Source organism: Rhodnius prolixus, unplaced genomic scaffold (genome assembly GCF_049639745.1).
Source record: "Rhodnius prolixus isolate KJV_2025 unplaced genomic scaffold, Rpr scaffold_2, whole genome shotgun sequence".
In the NCBI taxonomy this organism is placed as follows: Eukaryota; Metazoa; Arthropoda; class Insecta; order Hemiptera; family Reduviidae; genus Rhodnius; species Rhodnius prolixus.
The window spans coordinates 26215137-26232999 of NW_027411592.1; the positions used below are offsets into that span (position 1 = coordinate 26215137).

General features: G+C 31.3%; 2 protein-coding genes across 2 annotated transcripts; both read right to left on the minus strand.

Annotated features, from left to right (window-relative positions):
* Positions 1–778: 778 nt before the first annotated feature.
* LOC141449332 (uncharacterized) lies at positions 779–9257 on the minus strand. The gene is made up of 8 exons (XM_074118640.1): positions 8743–9257; positions 8541–8667; positions 7732–7940; positions 7433–7579; positions 5620–5858; positions 4126–4317; positions 1769–1931; positions 779–1026 (listed from the first exon to the last, which is right to left on the minus strand). Exons 1-8 carry the CDS (start codon positions 8890–8892, stop codon positions 919–921), a joined length of 1335 nt encoding a protein of 444 aa, XP_073974741.1. The 5' UTR covers positions 8893–9257; the 3' UTR covers positions 779–918.
* Positions 9258–11469: 2212 nt separating this feature from the next.
* Positions 11470–17186, minus strand: LOC141449331 (putative RNA polymerase II subunit B1 CTD phosphatase RPAP2). The gene is made up of 8 exons (XM_074118639.1): positions 16941–17186; positions 16761–16875; positions 16413–16577; positions 15740–15867; positions 14671–15379; positions 13893–14080; positions 13195–13344; positions 11470–12269 (listed from the first exon to the last, which is right to left on the minus strand). Exons 1-8 carry the CDS (start codon positions 17018–17020, stop codon positions 12098–12100), a joined length of 1707 nt encoding a protein of 568 aa, XP_073974740.1. The 5' UTR covers positions 17021–17186; the 3' UTR covers positions 11470–12097.
* Between the last annotated feature and the right edge of the window lie 677 nt (positions 17187–17863).

Genomic DNA, 17863 nt, shown 5'->3' on the forward strand with positions numbered 1-17863 from the left:
AGTTTATGTATATCTATTTTCTCATATCACTTTGGTTACACAAAACGGTAAGAATGTTTACAAAGGAACAATACACGTATGTATGTGGCTCTAAGCTTGAAAAATTAGACCATACCTACGTATATCAGTGCCGGATTGTTCCAAACTATGTTCTTGAACCAATAAGCAAACAAAGTTTTGATTGAAGACCGGAAAATAAACAATGCTTGGATTTAAATCATTAACTCTTCCCAGTGTAACTGACGATAAATTTTTTAGGTTCACCCTCTTCTTATGTGAATACGCTTAATGGCATTACAAACCATTAAGTACCTTGGTCTCCTCTATTACAGCATTCCACTCGTCCCTATCAAAAGCACGCAGTCTACATCATCTTATGCCTGAAACTCAGGTTTGCTGCCACGTCGTCCAGCCACGTGAGAGCGTGTCCTTCTTTATCTCCAGCCTTGCCACATAGGAGCCTTTTGGGAATCTTAAATTTGGCCATCCTCTAGCTATTTGATTTTTGCTGTTATTTAAAAGAAGCATATCAAATCTGATTCGCCTGTACCACGTATTTAGTTATTTTTTTCTGATATTCTATTATTTCTTTTAAAAAACCGTATATTTTTCTTAAAATTTGGCTTTTCTAAATGTTCAGGGGGCGCTCACTTTTCCATAGCACAAAATTGTGGCTTAAATGCTTACCCGTAAAGTGCACAAAACTAAAAAAGTACGCTATTACCAACATATTTTTGGAATATAATCTTACGCGACTAGGAAAATCAATTCAGACAACTTTTATAAAGTAAAAAAAATCTTTATATTACATTACTTACATTTTCTTTTGTTTTTGTTTCAAAGGGAACAATATTTTTTTAATATTCTAATAGCTAAAAATTTACCACATAAAATTATTACTGAGATATTGAAAGCTGTTCATTCTTCGTTTAATTCATTTAATGCATTCTTCAATTCATCGAACTTATCCAGTCGAGGTTTAATTTCTCGAATAAATGAACAAACCCAATCATCTTCCTCTTCCTCCTGAAAATGAAACAAATTGAAGTTATTGCTAATATCATAAAAATTCTCTTAACTACAAATAAAAATGGCTTATAATTGCTTGTAAAAAGGACGAAGTTGGAAGTAAAGAAAATGCGTGCTTAAGAAAAATACTCTGAGGATAACAAAGTGGATCAGTTATATCTCACAGCTTTTCATTTTTAATGCGTACAAAGTTTAATTAGAAAAATAAACTTTCTTATTGTAATAATTTTAAGTAACGTACGTTAAGGCTAATGACGAATTCAACACCATTGTGGGGTTTTAAAGGTCATTTGTTCGCTTTAAAAGTTCTTCAAATATAAAGCCTTCAATATAAGTGGTATATTATATTGTAAGAACTGCATAAAATAGAATAAGTTTTCTCAACACGTTTAACTGCAAGGGTAACAATTTCGAACATTTTGGCAAGAGACTATCTGTACATTTGTACAGTTTTATTTTTTAAATAGTAGCGATTTATTTGTGAATTCCTAAGGCTAAAATAATGAATATTAATTAAAGAAACTAATGAACAATTTTTGAAAATTATTATGATTGCAATACTTCTGCAGACAGCAAAATAAGAAAGTGAAGGCCATAATCAACATTGCTTCGTTCCTCACTTTGACTATTAGGTCAAAAAATGCACAAAAACATAAATATTTCCTATTCAATGGGTAATAAGAAATCTAAACCAATTTCTCAAGCAACAGGTAAATTTTATACCTGACTTATTTCATACCTTTTTGTTTAATAAATTATTTAATTCCTCAAACATTTTCTTATTTTCAATAACTTTTTTCCTGGTATCTTCTATTCGCTTGTTTGCTTCATCGAGTTTCTTTTTAGCTTGACTTGATTCTTTTTTTGCAACCTTGAATTCAGCCAACTTTTCTGGATATTTGCTGAAAAAATAATAATAATAATAATACAGAATTATTCAAACAGTAATTATTTAAACAACTTTTTAAGTTTTACTAAATGAAAAGAGGCTTCATAAACCTGGTGATTCTAATAAGTTTAAATTAACATTTTACTTCTATTTAGTACCAAAAGAGGTAATATTTAAGTTCATTATACATTCCTCAAAACAATCAAACAAAACTAATGCAAGTCTCGAATCAAACAAAACTAACGCAAATTACAAATTTAAAAATAGCCTTATAAACATATTTTATCTTTCACAAAATTCGCAGTAGAAAAAGAAATCATTGTTCTTATAATAAATTCAAAAAAACTAGTGAAACAAACTGGAAGAACTGTTTAAACTGTCCAAATTTCTATTTTAATTGCCCTCCAACATTAATGACTTGTACTAGGCGAAACAAAATGTGTTTTTGTCCTATAAAATTCCAAACAGTTACCAATCTGTTAGGCTTACTTATCAGGAAAAACAGGTTCTATTTTCTATAACTTCAACTCATCAGCGAACCAACTATTCCACTACGTCTTTTCCTCACCAGCAACTAAGTTAGGTTATAGAAGGCAAGCTGCTGGCAAATTGTAAGAAGTATGACTCCACATATCCGTTTTCAGTCCGCCATATGAAACATTTTTTTGTTTTTAAATAAAAAGTGGGAACAGGAAAGGTGATTGATGATCAGTTCATACCATGTCTTGACTGGAAGCTAGCTAAGGACGAAACTCACAATTCAAATATTTGATTACCGAGGACTTATATGACAACTAAAAATAGCCTTACACTATATTTTTCAACCAAACTGGAGTGAAAACTTCCTACCTGAATTGATTAATGCCTACTGAATAGAAACCCACATTGATTCTGTGAGTAATAGGCTAATTCAGATAGTTTACCTATAGAGAAAATTGAAAAATGAAGTTCCTTTTGAATTATTGAGAATATCTTATTTTGCACTATTGTGCTCAAGAATGAGGTACGGAATAGAGTTATGAGGGGATTTTTTTCAACCAATCTGCATGATTAATTAAAGTGCAGTTAAAAAATAAGATAAAAAGTGCACTTAAAATGATGCTGCAAAAAAAACAACATAAATATGTTAAAAATATGAAAGCGGAAAATCACTTTTTCAGCAATTTCAGATAATTACTCTTCTTTCTCTGTATACATAAAGCTAGCTCTAACGTAAAAAAGTAAACAAGCAGTATAACTAGAGGAATTCAACATCAGTACAACATAAGAAGCAAAGAAAATATTTACTTACCTGCGACGAGGTTAAAGAAATCAGAATTGCTTCCGAATGTTGCTTCAATAAGAATTTTTAATAAAAACTCAGTAACTATAAGACAGTTGGAACAGCAAAAACCAGAGATTTTTTAAAAAAAGGTAATAACCGTTTTATGTTGCGTGAAAGAATTCACTGAGACAACCTGGTGCACTGACAACTTCAAACTGAAATGAGTAGTTAATGTTTTTGTTGTTGGTTAAAGTTCAGTATACCCAGTCATACCCAGACTGGTATATCAGTCTGGTATATCAGTCATTTACAAGTTTGTTCACATTATTTCACTGTAAGGGATTGCAATATTATTGACGTTGCCTTTTGTATTTTTTATAGTTTCAGACAATAAAATAAAATAATAATAATTAGAATTTGGATGTAATTGTTACCAACTCAAAATGACTTAACTTTTAAATTTCCTACAAAAAAATTTACTTTTTATAACAAGTATCAATTTGCCTGAAACGAAAATCATTGGTTAAGTACACTTTCTAAGATTTCAAGTCGTCTTGTGGCTTGCTGAGACGTAAATTATTGCAAAACTTCATAACAGCTTCGGAGAGCCATTGCTTTTAGGTGACGGAAATGAAGAAATTTAATGCTTCAGTTACATGAAAGTTTTGTGTTGCAGGTGCCAGGATCCTCTAGAGGACGCTCGTAGCATATGAACAAAAATAAATAAACTAATTGCCTATTTTTTCAGGCGGGTTTTACCTCCAACTACTAATTAGGTGTCGTGGACAGAGGCGAGTAGCAAACATATTTTACCACAAAGTTCTCTTATTAACATTAAATAAAATCCAAGGCTTGACCGGGAACCCAGCACAACAACACTATTTGCTTTGTAGGCCTCTCCTCTAACTGCTCGGCTACCGTCACGCCTTATGAATAAAATTACCTTTCATTGTCATCAATAGACTTTTTCACTTCAGCTTCAGCAAGAAGCCATTCTTCTTGCAGCTTTCTCTTTCTATTTTCATCACTCTCTAGGCTACCTTGAACATCAATCAATTTTCTAGCTAGACCTTCTTTACTACTCGTAAGACTTTTTATTTCTTTTTCTTGGTTTACGAGTTGTTGTTCACGCCATCTGAAATGAAAATGGTAACATTTTAAAAACAAAGTGCGTAATAACTAACAGTTTGAATTAGAATAATCTATTTTTAAAGAAAACAACATATCAAGCAGCTCATCAAACACATATTTAGAATAAATCGCTAATTTGTATTTATTTATTATATTTTTTTACTGAAGCTAAATTCGAGAGATGAAGTCAAATCTAGTTCATCCCTCCGATTAAACCAATACTACCATCATCATATAAACTCATGGTTTTAGTAGTAAAAGTAATATATTAACAGCATATGCTACAAGGGGTTAAAACTGAAATTCAGAGGACGAACCTCACTACTCCTTTGTCCCCAAAAAAATTAAGAGGACCGAACCAATAATAGGAAAAAATAGAAAGAAGCGCACTACTGCGATACGCTCTCAAGCTAAGCATTTTAAATCATTATCTTATTATCCTTTTCTAGAATCAGTTTCAGGTCTCCCTGATCGACAATAACAGAGTCCATATATCAAAAAATACCGCAAGGCAATCCGTCATTGGTTACTTGGGCATTGTTTCTGAGCTTTCTTCAGATCCCGTAAGAAGATGCATTCTGTTTCGGTCCAAATTAATGTAAGCCACAATTAGTTGTAGGCCCTCTTTCTCTCAAGCTTACTGCTCATAAAGCTGTCATTGCAGTCGTACGCCAGTAACACCTCATCATAGCAAAAGGCAATGGGTGGGATGGTTTTCAATCTCGATTCCCTCAGTAGAACACTTCTCACACTACACTTGAAGAACCAAATCCAAATAAACATCCTTGAAGTAAATCTTTAGCCATTTGTAGCCTTTGTTTGATACTAAATATTTTCGTATATACTTTCGTTGAACTATATGAAATATTTATTAACACTTATCCGTCTCGCAGATGGTAAGGGACAGAATTGTATGCTTTTTAGATCAAGGAAAAGATGCTTAAATTCTAATTCATTAAAATGAAATATAAATTATATTGGAACTAGTTAGTATTAATACAAGATTTTAAATAACTGCAATTCAACCATTTTTGATCGGCGTAAATGTTGTAACCGCAAAAGTATAGAAATACTTCTGCTTTGACATACAATATTTTCCCCTATGAACAAAAATAAAGAAAATAATTAAAATGCAATTATTTAAAATACTAACAACCTGAAAGGAAATAACGAATACTACGTTCACAAACATATAACAACAAAGTTCAAATTTAAATTTAAGAAAGATAGAGCACAAAATGCAATGTTCGAAATAAAGATTTCCCTTTGAGTGAAGCAATCCGAGGAAACGAATAATTGCTCATACCTATTTTCTTTAATTTCATCGGCAATATCAACGCATACAGGCAATAATTCTTCATTCACCATCTCCAAAATGGTTTTCAGTTTCGATTTTTGATTTTTCTTATCTTTAATGCCGGCTTTAATTTCCTGCCTCCGATCATTTAATTTTGTGAATTGATTTTCTTTTTGTTTCAGCTTATTTTCATCAATCTCTGGGTGGTTCACAATTTCACTTTTTAACTCTTCAATTTGTCTTTCTTTCTAAAAAAAAAAAAAATCTTATGAACATTAAATGAGGATATTTACAAAGCTAAATATCATTGATATTTATATTGATAAATTGATCAATGAATATCATTGATCTAAATATTATTTAAATCATTGCTTGTGTCCATTTTAGTCGCACCTTCAGACACAAAAGAAAAATTGATATTAATGTCAATTAATTATATGCAAGGTTTATAAACGATTCCTTCGTTGCCATTGCAAAAACAAAATCTTTCAATAGAAGTGATTAATTTTCTTTACCATTCTTCGTGACTTATGAATGAGTAAAAACTCTATCAGTGTAAATATATTCATATATTATATATGTAATGCATCCCCACATTACACATAATAAATGTGTTACGAAAACATTAAGCATCTTGTCGTCCGACTGAATTCTTGAATATTCTTCTGTGTGGTACTTAATGATTAGAAAAGAACTTAATGGAAAAGAGCTCTACAACAAATTGTCTCTCTCGAAACAGGAAAATATCGGGCAGGCTACATTAGCAATAAATAAAAATGATGCTCTCGCCTGCCTCTATTGGAATTTGGTCTTGGAGTAGATAAGCAGAGACTCCAGGTTACAAACTAATGGGATCATTAATCCATCTAAATACTTGCCCACCGGATTATGTAGACGTAATAGCTAACGTATTGCTAGAGTAGAAAAAAAGGTTTTCTTGCCCTACAAAAAGCTGAAATTCGCATGGGTCTTGTCGTAAACCAAGACAAGATGAAATATAAGAGCGTTGAAATGGCAATAGTCCACAAGAGGCTACATTCAAATTAACTGTTATAGATATGAAAGCCTGAGAGAATTCACTTCGTATATTGGGTCAGAAGTTACCTCCACCAATATCACTCGTGAAATAGAAGAATCAGCGCTGCTAACAGATGCTATTTTGTAATAGTTGTTGAGAAGTGTTATATCTAGAAAAACCAAAATCAGGCTTTTAATACATAAGCTTTCCAGACTTGAATTGAGAAGAAAAACTGAGAAGAAACTCCTGGTGTTCGGAATGATGACAAAAACCTATCCTACACTAACTTGATAACAAATTACATGAATGCTTATTATTCAGTTTATTAAGTAAGTCTGCCCAGAGACTACTTAATAATAGTAGTCCCATCAATGATTAGGGAAATCTTTTTTTTATTGATTCCAAAGAGAATGGTACTAACTCCGGATCCTAATCCATTCGGAAATTGAAAAATGTTCTGTATGAAGTTTTTTTAACCAAAAGTAAAAGTAGCTTTTCGATCTCTAAAAGCTCACGAACACACAATCAATGTATTCCACCGTTCCACAACTTTATCGTGTTTCGCTTAATAGTTCAAGGAGTAACATTTTTTGGGGTGAGAGGAACTGATCATCGTAGAATGTAATTCCAACGCTTAACACTTCAAATTTCCAATTATTTGAAATCTTATTTCAATTCTTTAATTAGAGAAATCACACAGCGTTAGAAATAAGTTAACAAAACCGAACTAACAATATAATTGTAATGATTAATAGAGAAACTGACACTAGTAATTTAGTTCAAATACAACAGTATAAAACTTACCATTTCCAACTCTTGTATGCATGAAAGCCTAAACATTTCTCTCTCCTCTAATTTGCCTGCTGCCAACTTCTTTTTGGAATTTATATCATTACCCTCTTGGAAGATCGATTGAAGTTTATTTCGCACCTCATTCAATTTTTCTTCCACCTTAAAAAAAAAAAGAGTAAAAAAATAACATTGCACCACAATTTTTAATATTGTAAATTTTCTTAATTTAAATAAAATTATAATAATTAAGTATGGTAATAAAAAAATGTTAACTTTGCGCTACATGCAATATAACTCAATGATCAATTCACCTCCTTTTTTCTGCAAATTAAATGATTCCTTTGTAATGCGAAATCATTTGATTCCTGGGTACTAGCTTCTTTTAGTTTTTTAAGCTCATTAACTTTCTCCTTCATATGTTGATAAGATGTCAGGTGAGGATTTAAAGTTGATAAACGTTCGTCAGCAAATGATAAATAATTGAGTATATTTCGCAGCAACTGACATGTACGCTTCTGATCTGAACCACAAGAATGTAATGAAATTATTCATTACTTACAATATGCGAAAAATTATTAATTGAAATATTAGTAAGGATATATATTGATATAAAGAACTCAGTTGAGCATAGTCCACAGATTCTCTTTTCGCACTCTTGATACACACCAACCACGTAAAAAGAAAATAACAGTGGCCAACTACGTGGAAACAGAAGTCCTTCCTACAATCTCCAAAAATGGTCTTAATTAAGATCTTAAAAATGCAAGATGTGCACTGATATAACATTCTCCCAATGAATGGATATCTGTTTAGATGAGATTAATCAGTAATGAATAAAAAAACCAATTTTTGACAACAAATTTTTACCCAACGCCCCTATGAAAGCTGAAGGCCTTGTCACACCACTAGAGCTTTTACCTAGTTCAAGATATACTTCCATTCAAGGCACAAAAGTTACCAGAAGTTTATATAATAACAAAGAACGTTCAACTTTAAGTAGCTACTTTAGAACTCCAGAACATGTAGGATTTCTTAATTTGCAATTTACAGTTAAAAGAAAATAAAAATTTGGTTGACAGATCCCTTTGGAAGCATGTTGCTGAAAAAAAGGTCAACTTACTAGGAGATAATAAATCCGTAAGTCCAACATCAATAAAAGGAAAGGCAGCTTTCAAAGCAGTGACCAAATTTAATTCGGAAATAATTTCCACTTCTTCTTGATCAACACAATTCTGACTTAACTGTATCTAAACGTTAAAAAAAAAACAGGTCAAATAATAGATCTAGTGAGCTAGAAAAATTATATAATGAATTAAATTTACCTTTCTAACATTTTCGTCATCAACATCTAATTCTATAAGGACACGAATGTAAAAATCTCGAACGAAAATAGGAGAAGGAGTGTGAAGGTCTTTAACAGTAACTTCGAAATCAGGAAAAAACAATTTTATATCATCCGTCAACTTTTCCATGGTTAAAACGAAAAATACTCAAAAAATATATAAGAGCACAACGTACAGATTCCAAAACTAATATAAAATCATATCTAATAAGCACTTCTCTAGTCCTTTATAAACAATATCATTCAATTTCTCGCACGTTTCGCCAAGAAAATCTCGTTATAGCTTAAAAGCCAACAGCTGTATTTTAGTTGAACCGGCCAGATTTGAACAGTCTTGAGTTTGCACGACCTGATTATGAGCCAAAATTGAACGTTTAGGCAAATGTTAACATTCAAATGTATTTGTCGATTATTTCACTGCACAATTGCTGCATACTACACAAATTAGAATTAACCGTTACTATTTTTCATTTTGTGAATTATTGTAGTTTGGCTTTCTGCTTTCATTAGAAGCACATAAATGGAAAATAGAATTAAAATAGTTCACAAATCTGGTAGCAAGCTATCGAATGAATGGATATCAACTGCCATAATATATCGATAATATATCAACCAGTAAAATGGGTAATTAATGGAGAGGAGGGTTTATTTATTTATTTTCTGGTAATTCCATATTGCATGCATTTCTGTGTCCCTAATGTTTACTAATAACAAGACTTATATATCTGTAACACAAATTTGTATAGCTTTTTCACACAAAATCTTTTAAATTACAGTGGAATAGCATATACATATAATAGTCAATTAAGAAAACGCTTGTAAAATGAATAACAACCAGAAAAGACTTTTATAATTCATATAAATAAATGATACTAAGATCTATTTTTGAGAACTAGTCACAGAGAAAGTCTCTAATTTTAAAAAGTTCTTTACTAGAACTTTGTTGCTTTTTTAGCACGAATAAATTTCTTGTTCTAACAAAGTACTGGTTTAAAAAAGATGAGATATTGATGGAATAACTTATCAAAATTTTCTTTTTTTTCAGTTTATTTTTTATAAAAAAAAGTAAAAATAATTAATTGGGAGGGAAGGGATTAAGCTCAGTTGCAACGAGTTGAATCAGAAATCCCAGGTTTAAATCCATGCAGAACTTACCATTTTTTCTTCCTACGAACCTCTACAGCAATGACCAGTAATAGATATTGTCCGCCGCAAGAAACCACTGCCTAAGGCCAGCAGTATTCTAAGAGAGTACCAGACACCAGTGACCTTAGATGTTTACTAATAGGCCCATAATAAAATAAATAAATAAATGAGGGGTTTTTTTTTTTGCTTATAAAAACAAGGTTTTCTTTCTTTTAGGGAGGAAGTATAATTTGGTCATCGGGCCAAATATTCTATATTATCACCAAAACATGCTATGGGTATCCCTTGAATAAAAAATAAAAATTCGAGCTTGGTTTATGTGGGTGTGTTGTGTGAATGTATCTGTGCTTACTCTGAATTTCTCAAGAATTAATGGTTACAGAAAGCTCAGTCTACTCACTATTTCGTTTCGGTTCTACTGCCACTTCCAGTCCTAAGTTTTGGCCAAAGTCCGTGAAACGAAAGTGCAACCTTCATCATGCGATTTTTCAGTTTTTAAGCATTTTTTCGAAAGTGGATCCTACGATTTTATTTAAACTGTCCCTGCCACTTCCTTTCTAAATGTATATCAATTTTATTCAAAACATTTTTCAAGTAAACTTTTTTTTCTGATTACTTTTTCTGATTACTCGATAAAAAAAGAATTGGGATCATATTAAATTTTCAATTTCAAGTTTTTACCGAAAATATATGTTTTGAGGTCCCACTAGTCTGAAAAAGATTACACTCTTTTTTAGGTGCTTAACTGCAACCTAGCATTCAAAATCTCTTAAACTGAAGTATCACTAATTGATTAAATTTTTGACTTTCTACAAACCACGTACACACACTGTTCTCATGGTAGTCTACTTTTTTTTTTTTAAACATTTTCCAAAAAAACTTCCGATTAAGAACACAGAGAGAGATTCTTCTTGAATACCATTTGAATATAATATTATGTTTTGTGTTCTACATATTATTAGATACGGTTAAACGTAACGCTAAAATTCTAAAGATTGTTTACGTTTATAAATTTTCTTAAAATAGCTGAAACTATTTTCTTAAATTTTTCTATTTTATAGCTCTACTGCTGGTGTAAAACTTTTTTGTTTATTCAATAAATTTTCAAACAAAATTCGGTTAAAGGGACTCTTGGAAGAAGAGGGTGACATTTCATTGTTCTTAAGCAAAGGTTCTCAACCTTTTTAGTATCACGGGCGCATTTGAAATAGCAAAAAAATAGTGGCAAGCGTAATCGGATTTGAAAAAATAATAAATGAAAAATATCATAATCATGATAGCATAAAATTAAAATGACTTTTGTGGCAACAGTTGGATATTTATTAATAATGCTTTAAAAAGTTCTTTATCTAGTTCCGACGAAGAGTGGAATGCAATTTTACAAAATCGCATTGATAAAAAGCGAAGTTTTCGCCACGACAACAACGACCGCGGTCGCCAAGTGGAACGCCAGAAGGTATGTTTTGATCGTTGTGGTCGCTTTGTGGAACGCACCTGAGGTGGGTTAAATTTTTTTTTTTTTTTTTTGTCTGTAACCACTATAAAGTTGTAGAAAGAGAAAGACGTTTAAGTGTAATTTATTTACTGTTGTGACACGGTTGTATTACAAAAGAGTGGTAAAAGCAATACTAGAATTCCAAATTGGAAGAAACAGGTTTTGGGTTTTTAAAAAATATGTTTCTGAATGTTTTGAAATTTTCTCTTTTCGGCTCAAACAATTTTCATTAAACTTATTATGCCAATTATTAAATGTATTATAAACAATCACTCTTATTTGAAACATTTTTCCAGAAATAATGATATTGTTTTTTAAAGGGCTTTTCTTGAAAACAGACCTCAATTTTACGACAGCGTAGCAAGATAATGATTAAAGTGTAAGGTGTAATCCAAGTTATTACCAAATTAACTCCACATCATCCGTTTGGATTTGATTCATTAGATTAAATTGACTCATTAAACATTATAAATAAATGATGATTAATCCTTATCCAACTGTCCTACAGGAAACTTATCCTACAGGAATAGAACGAATTATAGACAAGGTTGATTTTTTTTTTTAAATAATTTTCAACCAAATAAATAACAAACTAATTGCGATACAAAATAATAATTAGAATAAATTCTATTTCTAACAACAACTTAAAATAAATTTTCTTATACACTTATATTCATAGAATAATTAATTTAATTCATTTTCTCCACTGACTATTTCTAATTATTTGCTCTATATTGGACAACTTTGATACACATTTTTGTAGATAATCAAGTCCTAGATTGTATGATAATAGAAGATTTATGATCCTTTTTTGGGTAAGATCTGTTTTAAATGCATAATCCAGCAGTTCATTTCGTAAGGTAAAGCTGAAACATTTCAAAATACTGACATTACTTCTCAATACCTCTTTGAAAAAATATTACACTTATTTACAAAAATGATATTCTGAGTTGCAATAGTATATGAATTAAAAAATAATAAATAATTTGTTAGCCCCAAATTTCTTTACATTTGGCTAATAGGTGGCATAGAACTTCGTTCACTTTCTTCTTACTACAGCCGAAAGTATCAAACAACTGATACATACACCTACTGTATTTGCAATCCCTTTAGAAGACGATGTTTTCTTTTAGTTTTGGGCCGTTTTTCATGTTATCATCTTCAAGAAAAGTATGTTCTCGTTTAAATTTAACCGTTTATTTCTTCGCTAATAAAAAGTAGGAGCAATCTTTTTATATAAATTCACCAACTTAGAATAAACTTAGGTGGCGTTAAGCCATCTAAAACAAAAAAAACTTTATGTCCGCAATATTCAAGTACATTCATTCTAACTAAATACACTCGACACGTTGACTGTACAAGCCATATTAAAAAAGATTTTACGAAAATGTCGAGGCATTGAATTTTTTTATTAATCATGGAAAAATAAAGAAATCCACTTTTACGAATTTCATTCATTCCACCCCCCCCCCCAAAAACCCCCTGCATAATTGGATATCAATTTTGAGCTTCCTTCAATTTATAATTTAGAGATTCTCTCTCTTTTTCTTATGGTATGCCATCTCTAACAGAGTACAAGAAAATAGGAATATGTCTTTGATGTTATTAACAATTATAAGGAGGATCAATATGCGGTTATACTGACATAATCTATAAAGCCGGTAAAGTCTTATTTCCAAATACTTATTAAAGAATCGCAGCATAAGTTTTTTGTTACACCTCAGTACATCAGACTCTCTTGATTATAACAGGCTCTTCTCATAATATTCAAATAAATGAATTTAAACTTACAGTTTAATAATTATTATCGACATCAAATTCCATTCGGGTGGTGACAAAGTAACGTTAGATGCACTTAGAGCCAGCGTATGCACAAATTCTAGAACTTCGTGTCTTAAGTTGAACTGAGCAAGACCAAGAGCGCTTTGGATATCTGGAAGCCTAAAAATTTTGTTTTTTAATTTTAATGTTAAAATATTATTTTAAATTGTTTTTAGAGAGTTAAATTTCCTTAAGAAAGCTTAAGTTTTTTTGGCCGTTAGACTTACAATTTCTTAAAAATTTGTAAGCTATCGGCCATGTTGTTGGGCAAAACAACAAAACATTTGACTTTTTTTATACATGACAATAGCCAATAATTTTTTTAAAAGTTATAAATTTTCGTAAGTTGTTTTTTTTTTTTTTGGCGCATCAACAGCTGAGGTCATTAGCGCCCGGAGCTTTTTCCAGTGCACTGCCGGCCTCCGGACAGTGTTCTCTCGTTACAGACAACACTGTCCATCACCGGACAGTGAGCTGTAGGAAGCTCCTAGGAAGAGAAAATCTAAGGGTCAGCTGCTGGATTCGAACCCGGGACCTCCGCGTGGGAGTCCAGTATGCTAACCTCATAGCTAATCCCTTCCCTCGTAAGTTGTTAATTTGCAAAGTTGGGAACCTAATAGTGTTACACTTTACACATTACCGTAAATAGAATCCTTACATAAACTTACGTTTTAAACACCTTGTCCAGAACAATCCTACGCCGAGTGGCCAAAACGCTGTGCTTATCCAATAATGGAAGAATGGGTTGTTCAGTGAATTCACCTAGCTCCTTTCCATCTTTGCTCTTTTTATTTTCATCTTCTTCCAAATCATTTTGAAAAGATACTTTCTTATCTCCCAGATAGAATGCTTTGACCTATAAAAACGTTATCAATTACTATTTATACTTTTTGGAAAAGAATACTTAATTCTATCGTTAGTTTGGGAACAGTAAGGCCAACGTCTTAAGAAGATTAGAGTTTAGTTTCCATGCGGTCTCAACGTTCACTGACGGAAGAGACTTGCATGCCGAAACCCAGTCATCCCCTTTAAGAGTACAGTTCTGCTAACCCCGACGCTAAATGGAAGAGTTAAAAGCTTATTTTCAACTAGTTAGAATATAACTTGGGATGGTCAGATATTATACTAGCTGTATCAATAATTGCATTAGTATTTACATCAATAATACATGCTAAGCGATTTATTAAGACATCAAATAGATTTTTCTTGAAGCTACAAAAATGAACTGAAAAATTGTAGTCAATTCAGTCATATTTTTCGAAAAAATTAAACAATTTTCTACCAAGAAGAGAGATTGTTACATACAAATTTTAAGCAATGATTACAATCTATTTACAAACCAAAAAATATAGCAAGATTTGAAATTATAGCTTTTTTCACGGTTAGAATTTTTTTTGGGGGGGGAGCGAGATTCTATCGAGTTTTTTAAAAATTATAACTACTTACCTTTATTTCCAGTTCTTGCGCTTGAGCTTTAAGTTGCTCAAAATCAGGTACAGGCTTTGAAGGAATTGCTTCCACTCTTTCCTCTACTTTTTCCTTTAATTCTATGAAATTTAAACGCTTGCATATTTCTGTGTACCTTTCGTACAAAAAAGAGTCTTTAGTGTTTCTTAATCGGCCAAAACGTTCAGTAGGTGTACCATATTCTTCCAAAATCTCCTTCAACTTAACATCTCCATAAAGAAAACTCAATGAATCCGCTGTAATCCAACTATCCAAAACAAAATCGACTTTGTCTGTAACATTTAACAAACGTTTATCTTTCCTATCTTTTACTCTAACCCGATCTTTCATTCTTATAGCTTTTTGTTTTCTATCCCTTTGCTTCTGGTCATTATTGTATACTTTTGATTCAGCTACATTTTCAATTAAAACTGTTGACTCATTATCCTCACTAATGCACTGTTTTTGAATTATTTTATCAGTGGAAAACGATGATTCAATTTCTTGGCTTGCGTCAGTATGTTCTCCAGAAGGTGTATTCAAATTCCCTGACACAGGTATTTTAATGACTTCGGCCTCAAAACTTTCTTTCATTAAATCTGAAGTTCTTAGATCATTGACTTCTAAATTTTTATTCGTCTTTTTTTCGTATTCTTCTGTGTTTACTGGACTTATATTACCCAAGTCAATTTCAACTCCTGTTGATCCACTGAAACATTCGGTTCCTTTACCTTAACAATTATTGAATGTTTATAATTTTGTTTTGTAATGAGGATTTCTACTAGGATTTCCTACATATTAAGTTTAAAGTAAAAGATTGCTTTTTTTTTAAGTAGACTTCACGTCTAACTACCGATCAGAGGTCGTGGTTGACACCTTAAAAAACTGAACTTAGTTTATCTTATTTGAAAATTAAAGAAAATCCAAGGCGAAGACAAGAAATTAGAAAGCAATTAATAAAGTGGAACCAGTGAAATGTTACTTCAAGGGCAATAATTTTTAATTTAGAAGATTTCAGAAAATTAGTCGCCAGTACTTATGAATTAGAATAACAAAAATGTTTACCTACTTCTTGTTCGTAGATGAAAATAATTTATAGTGGACGGCTTCTTCACAATCTCTTAACCATAAAGGACTTGTATACAACTGTTCCTTCAAAAATATACTAGCTTTATAGCATACGTTACTGCAATAATTCTAAAAAAATTTAAAATAATCAATGTACTTTTAAAATAAAATTAATTGTCTACTTATTTTAGTGACAGTAACACTAACTGGAAAGTCTAGTTTGTTAAGTTACTTACCAGTTGCTACCAATTATATTAAGTAAAACCTACAACTATCAACAGTCTTCTCTTATTTTTATTCCACTACTTTTTGATGAATCAAAATTTACGAAAATCTGTTATTGTCCGAAAAAGTTTTTGCAATACCGTAAATCACTGATTTTCGAATATTATTATTAATTGGCTGGTTGGTATTATCATTTATTGGCAATGTCAAGCTTGGAGGACCGCTTGTGCAAATGGTGACCTATTCGCTTTTCAAAGAATTTAAGAATTGAATTGAATTAAACAAAGATTATTTTCATTTCTTACTTAAAAAGTGAGACTACATCTCTAAAAATGGGTGCAAGGTAGTAAGTAGGTACCAACGTCTCAACGTTCTCTCAAGGACCACCCCAACTAGATTAATATCTAAAATGTTTCTCTAAATCTTAAAATAATACAAATGCTACTTACTTTCCTGTCTGTAATGTCGAATACTTTATTATGCCTAGTGGATATGTGATACTGTTTCTTTGGAACATCTTCCAATGATGCATCACATAAGGGGTATCCACAAGATTTCGTTATAGCCCTTTCTTCTACGGCATCTTGATAGTGTGACTGATTGATGTGGAACAACTACATTGGTATGGAATAAAAACAAATTTACACGACCAAAAGTAGGCAATTGAAGTTACATCTTAATTAAAACTTTAAGGAAATTCTTACATATGGAATTTCACTTCTACTTGTCTAATATTTCAATGTAATCCATTTTCTATAAATTGACTATAGATATCTGACAAAAAAAGTGATACTCACATTGTCCAACAACCAATGCTCTTCCACATCTGGTTCAATGAGACGCTCTACAACACACATTGCTTTTGCATTGCACAGGTTTTTCTTTTCTACAGCTGCTTTAAGTTGCTCTTTCCTGATGAGAAGGCCATAATTAATAGAAATAAATTAAATAAGAGATACTAAAGCAAATCTACTTACGTTAATTTGCTCATTTTCTTTTTCATTTCCATTAGTTTTTTTTTCTTTCGAGCATCTGTTTGACTTGTCAATAACTCCATTGCTTTTTTTCAGTACAGTATTAGCATAGACTTAACAATAGTTACAATATAGTTTGGATATTTAAGTTTTCATTACCCAACGAACTTCTAATCGTGGCATTAGGGTGGCAAACAAAAATTCACAAATGAAAGTAGAAACCTAGAAAGAAAGGTTACATCTTACATCTCCTGTAGTCACCAACAGAGCGCTCCTAATTTATTATAAATTACAACTAAATAACACACTGAAATTCTAACTAGCCACAATTACTAACTCCTCTTCTTTAATTTTTTTTTTTTTTAAACTAATTGTAAAATTGTTGTAAAAATATTATTTAAGTGTAGATGCTGGAGAGATTGTAATTAAACCGAGGGCTCCCGGACTTACGTATTAACAGTAAAATAATTATAACAGCGACTGATAATAAGAGCTTTTTCTATAAAGTGCCAATTTAGTTTTACATGCAGTTCTACCCTTATAAACGGTAAAAACAATAAAGAATAACAAATATTAAATATAGTGCTAAAGTGGTGCTTTGAAGAATTAGTTGAGTGATTTGTAGCTTTTGTAACTAATTTATTAATATTAATTGTAGGGTTACCAGTTTTTTATAAAAACATTTTTGGAGCACAATTTCTATATTATTATTCTAGACACAGCATTAAAAATTGAATCATTGACAAATTAATTAAAAACCTTAAATTCCCTATTTATTAGCATTAATTAACCCTAAGACGGAATTTCCTGTGCGAATGTTTATTTTCCATTTTTTATACTTCTTTCCCATATTAGCAAATGAATTAAAGGATGATATTGATTTATTTCAAAGCAATCAACTGGAAAACAGTTGCCCTTAAAAAGAC

What these genes read in the sequence shown, in the direction of transcription:
- LOC141449332 (XM_074118640.1), bottom strand. Translation starts at nt 8,892, where the DNA reads ATGGAAAAGTTGACGGATGATATAAAATTGTTTTTTCCTGATTTCGAA. An exon ending in ATGACGAAAATGTTAGAAAG is followed by an intron (nt 8,668 to 8,742) that starts GTAAATTTAATT and finishes TTTAACGTTTAG; the next exon opens with ATACAGTTAAGTCAGAATTG. An exon ending in TACGGATTTATTATCTCCTA is followed by an intron (nt 7,941 to 8,540) that starts GTAAGTTGACCT and finishes CTTGTGGTTCAG; the next exon opens with ATCAGAAGCGTACATGTCAG.
- LOC141449331 (XM_074118639.1), bottom strand. Translation starts at nt 17,020, where the DNA reads ATGGAGTTATTGACAAGTCAAACAGATGCTCGAAAGAAAAAAAAACTA. An exon ending in TCGACATTACAGACAGGAAA is followed by an intron (nt 15,868 to 16,412) that starts GTAAGTAGCATT and finishes AAATTTTTTTAG; the next exon opens with AATTATTGCAGTAACGTATG. An exon ending in TTTTCATCTACGAACAAGAA is followed by an intron (nt 15,380 to 15,739) that starts GTAGGTAAACAT and finishes CGAATGTTTCAG; the next exon opens with TGGATCAACAGGAGTTGAAA.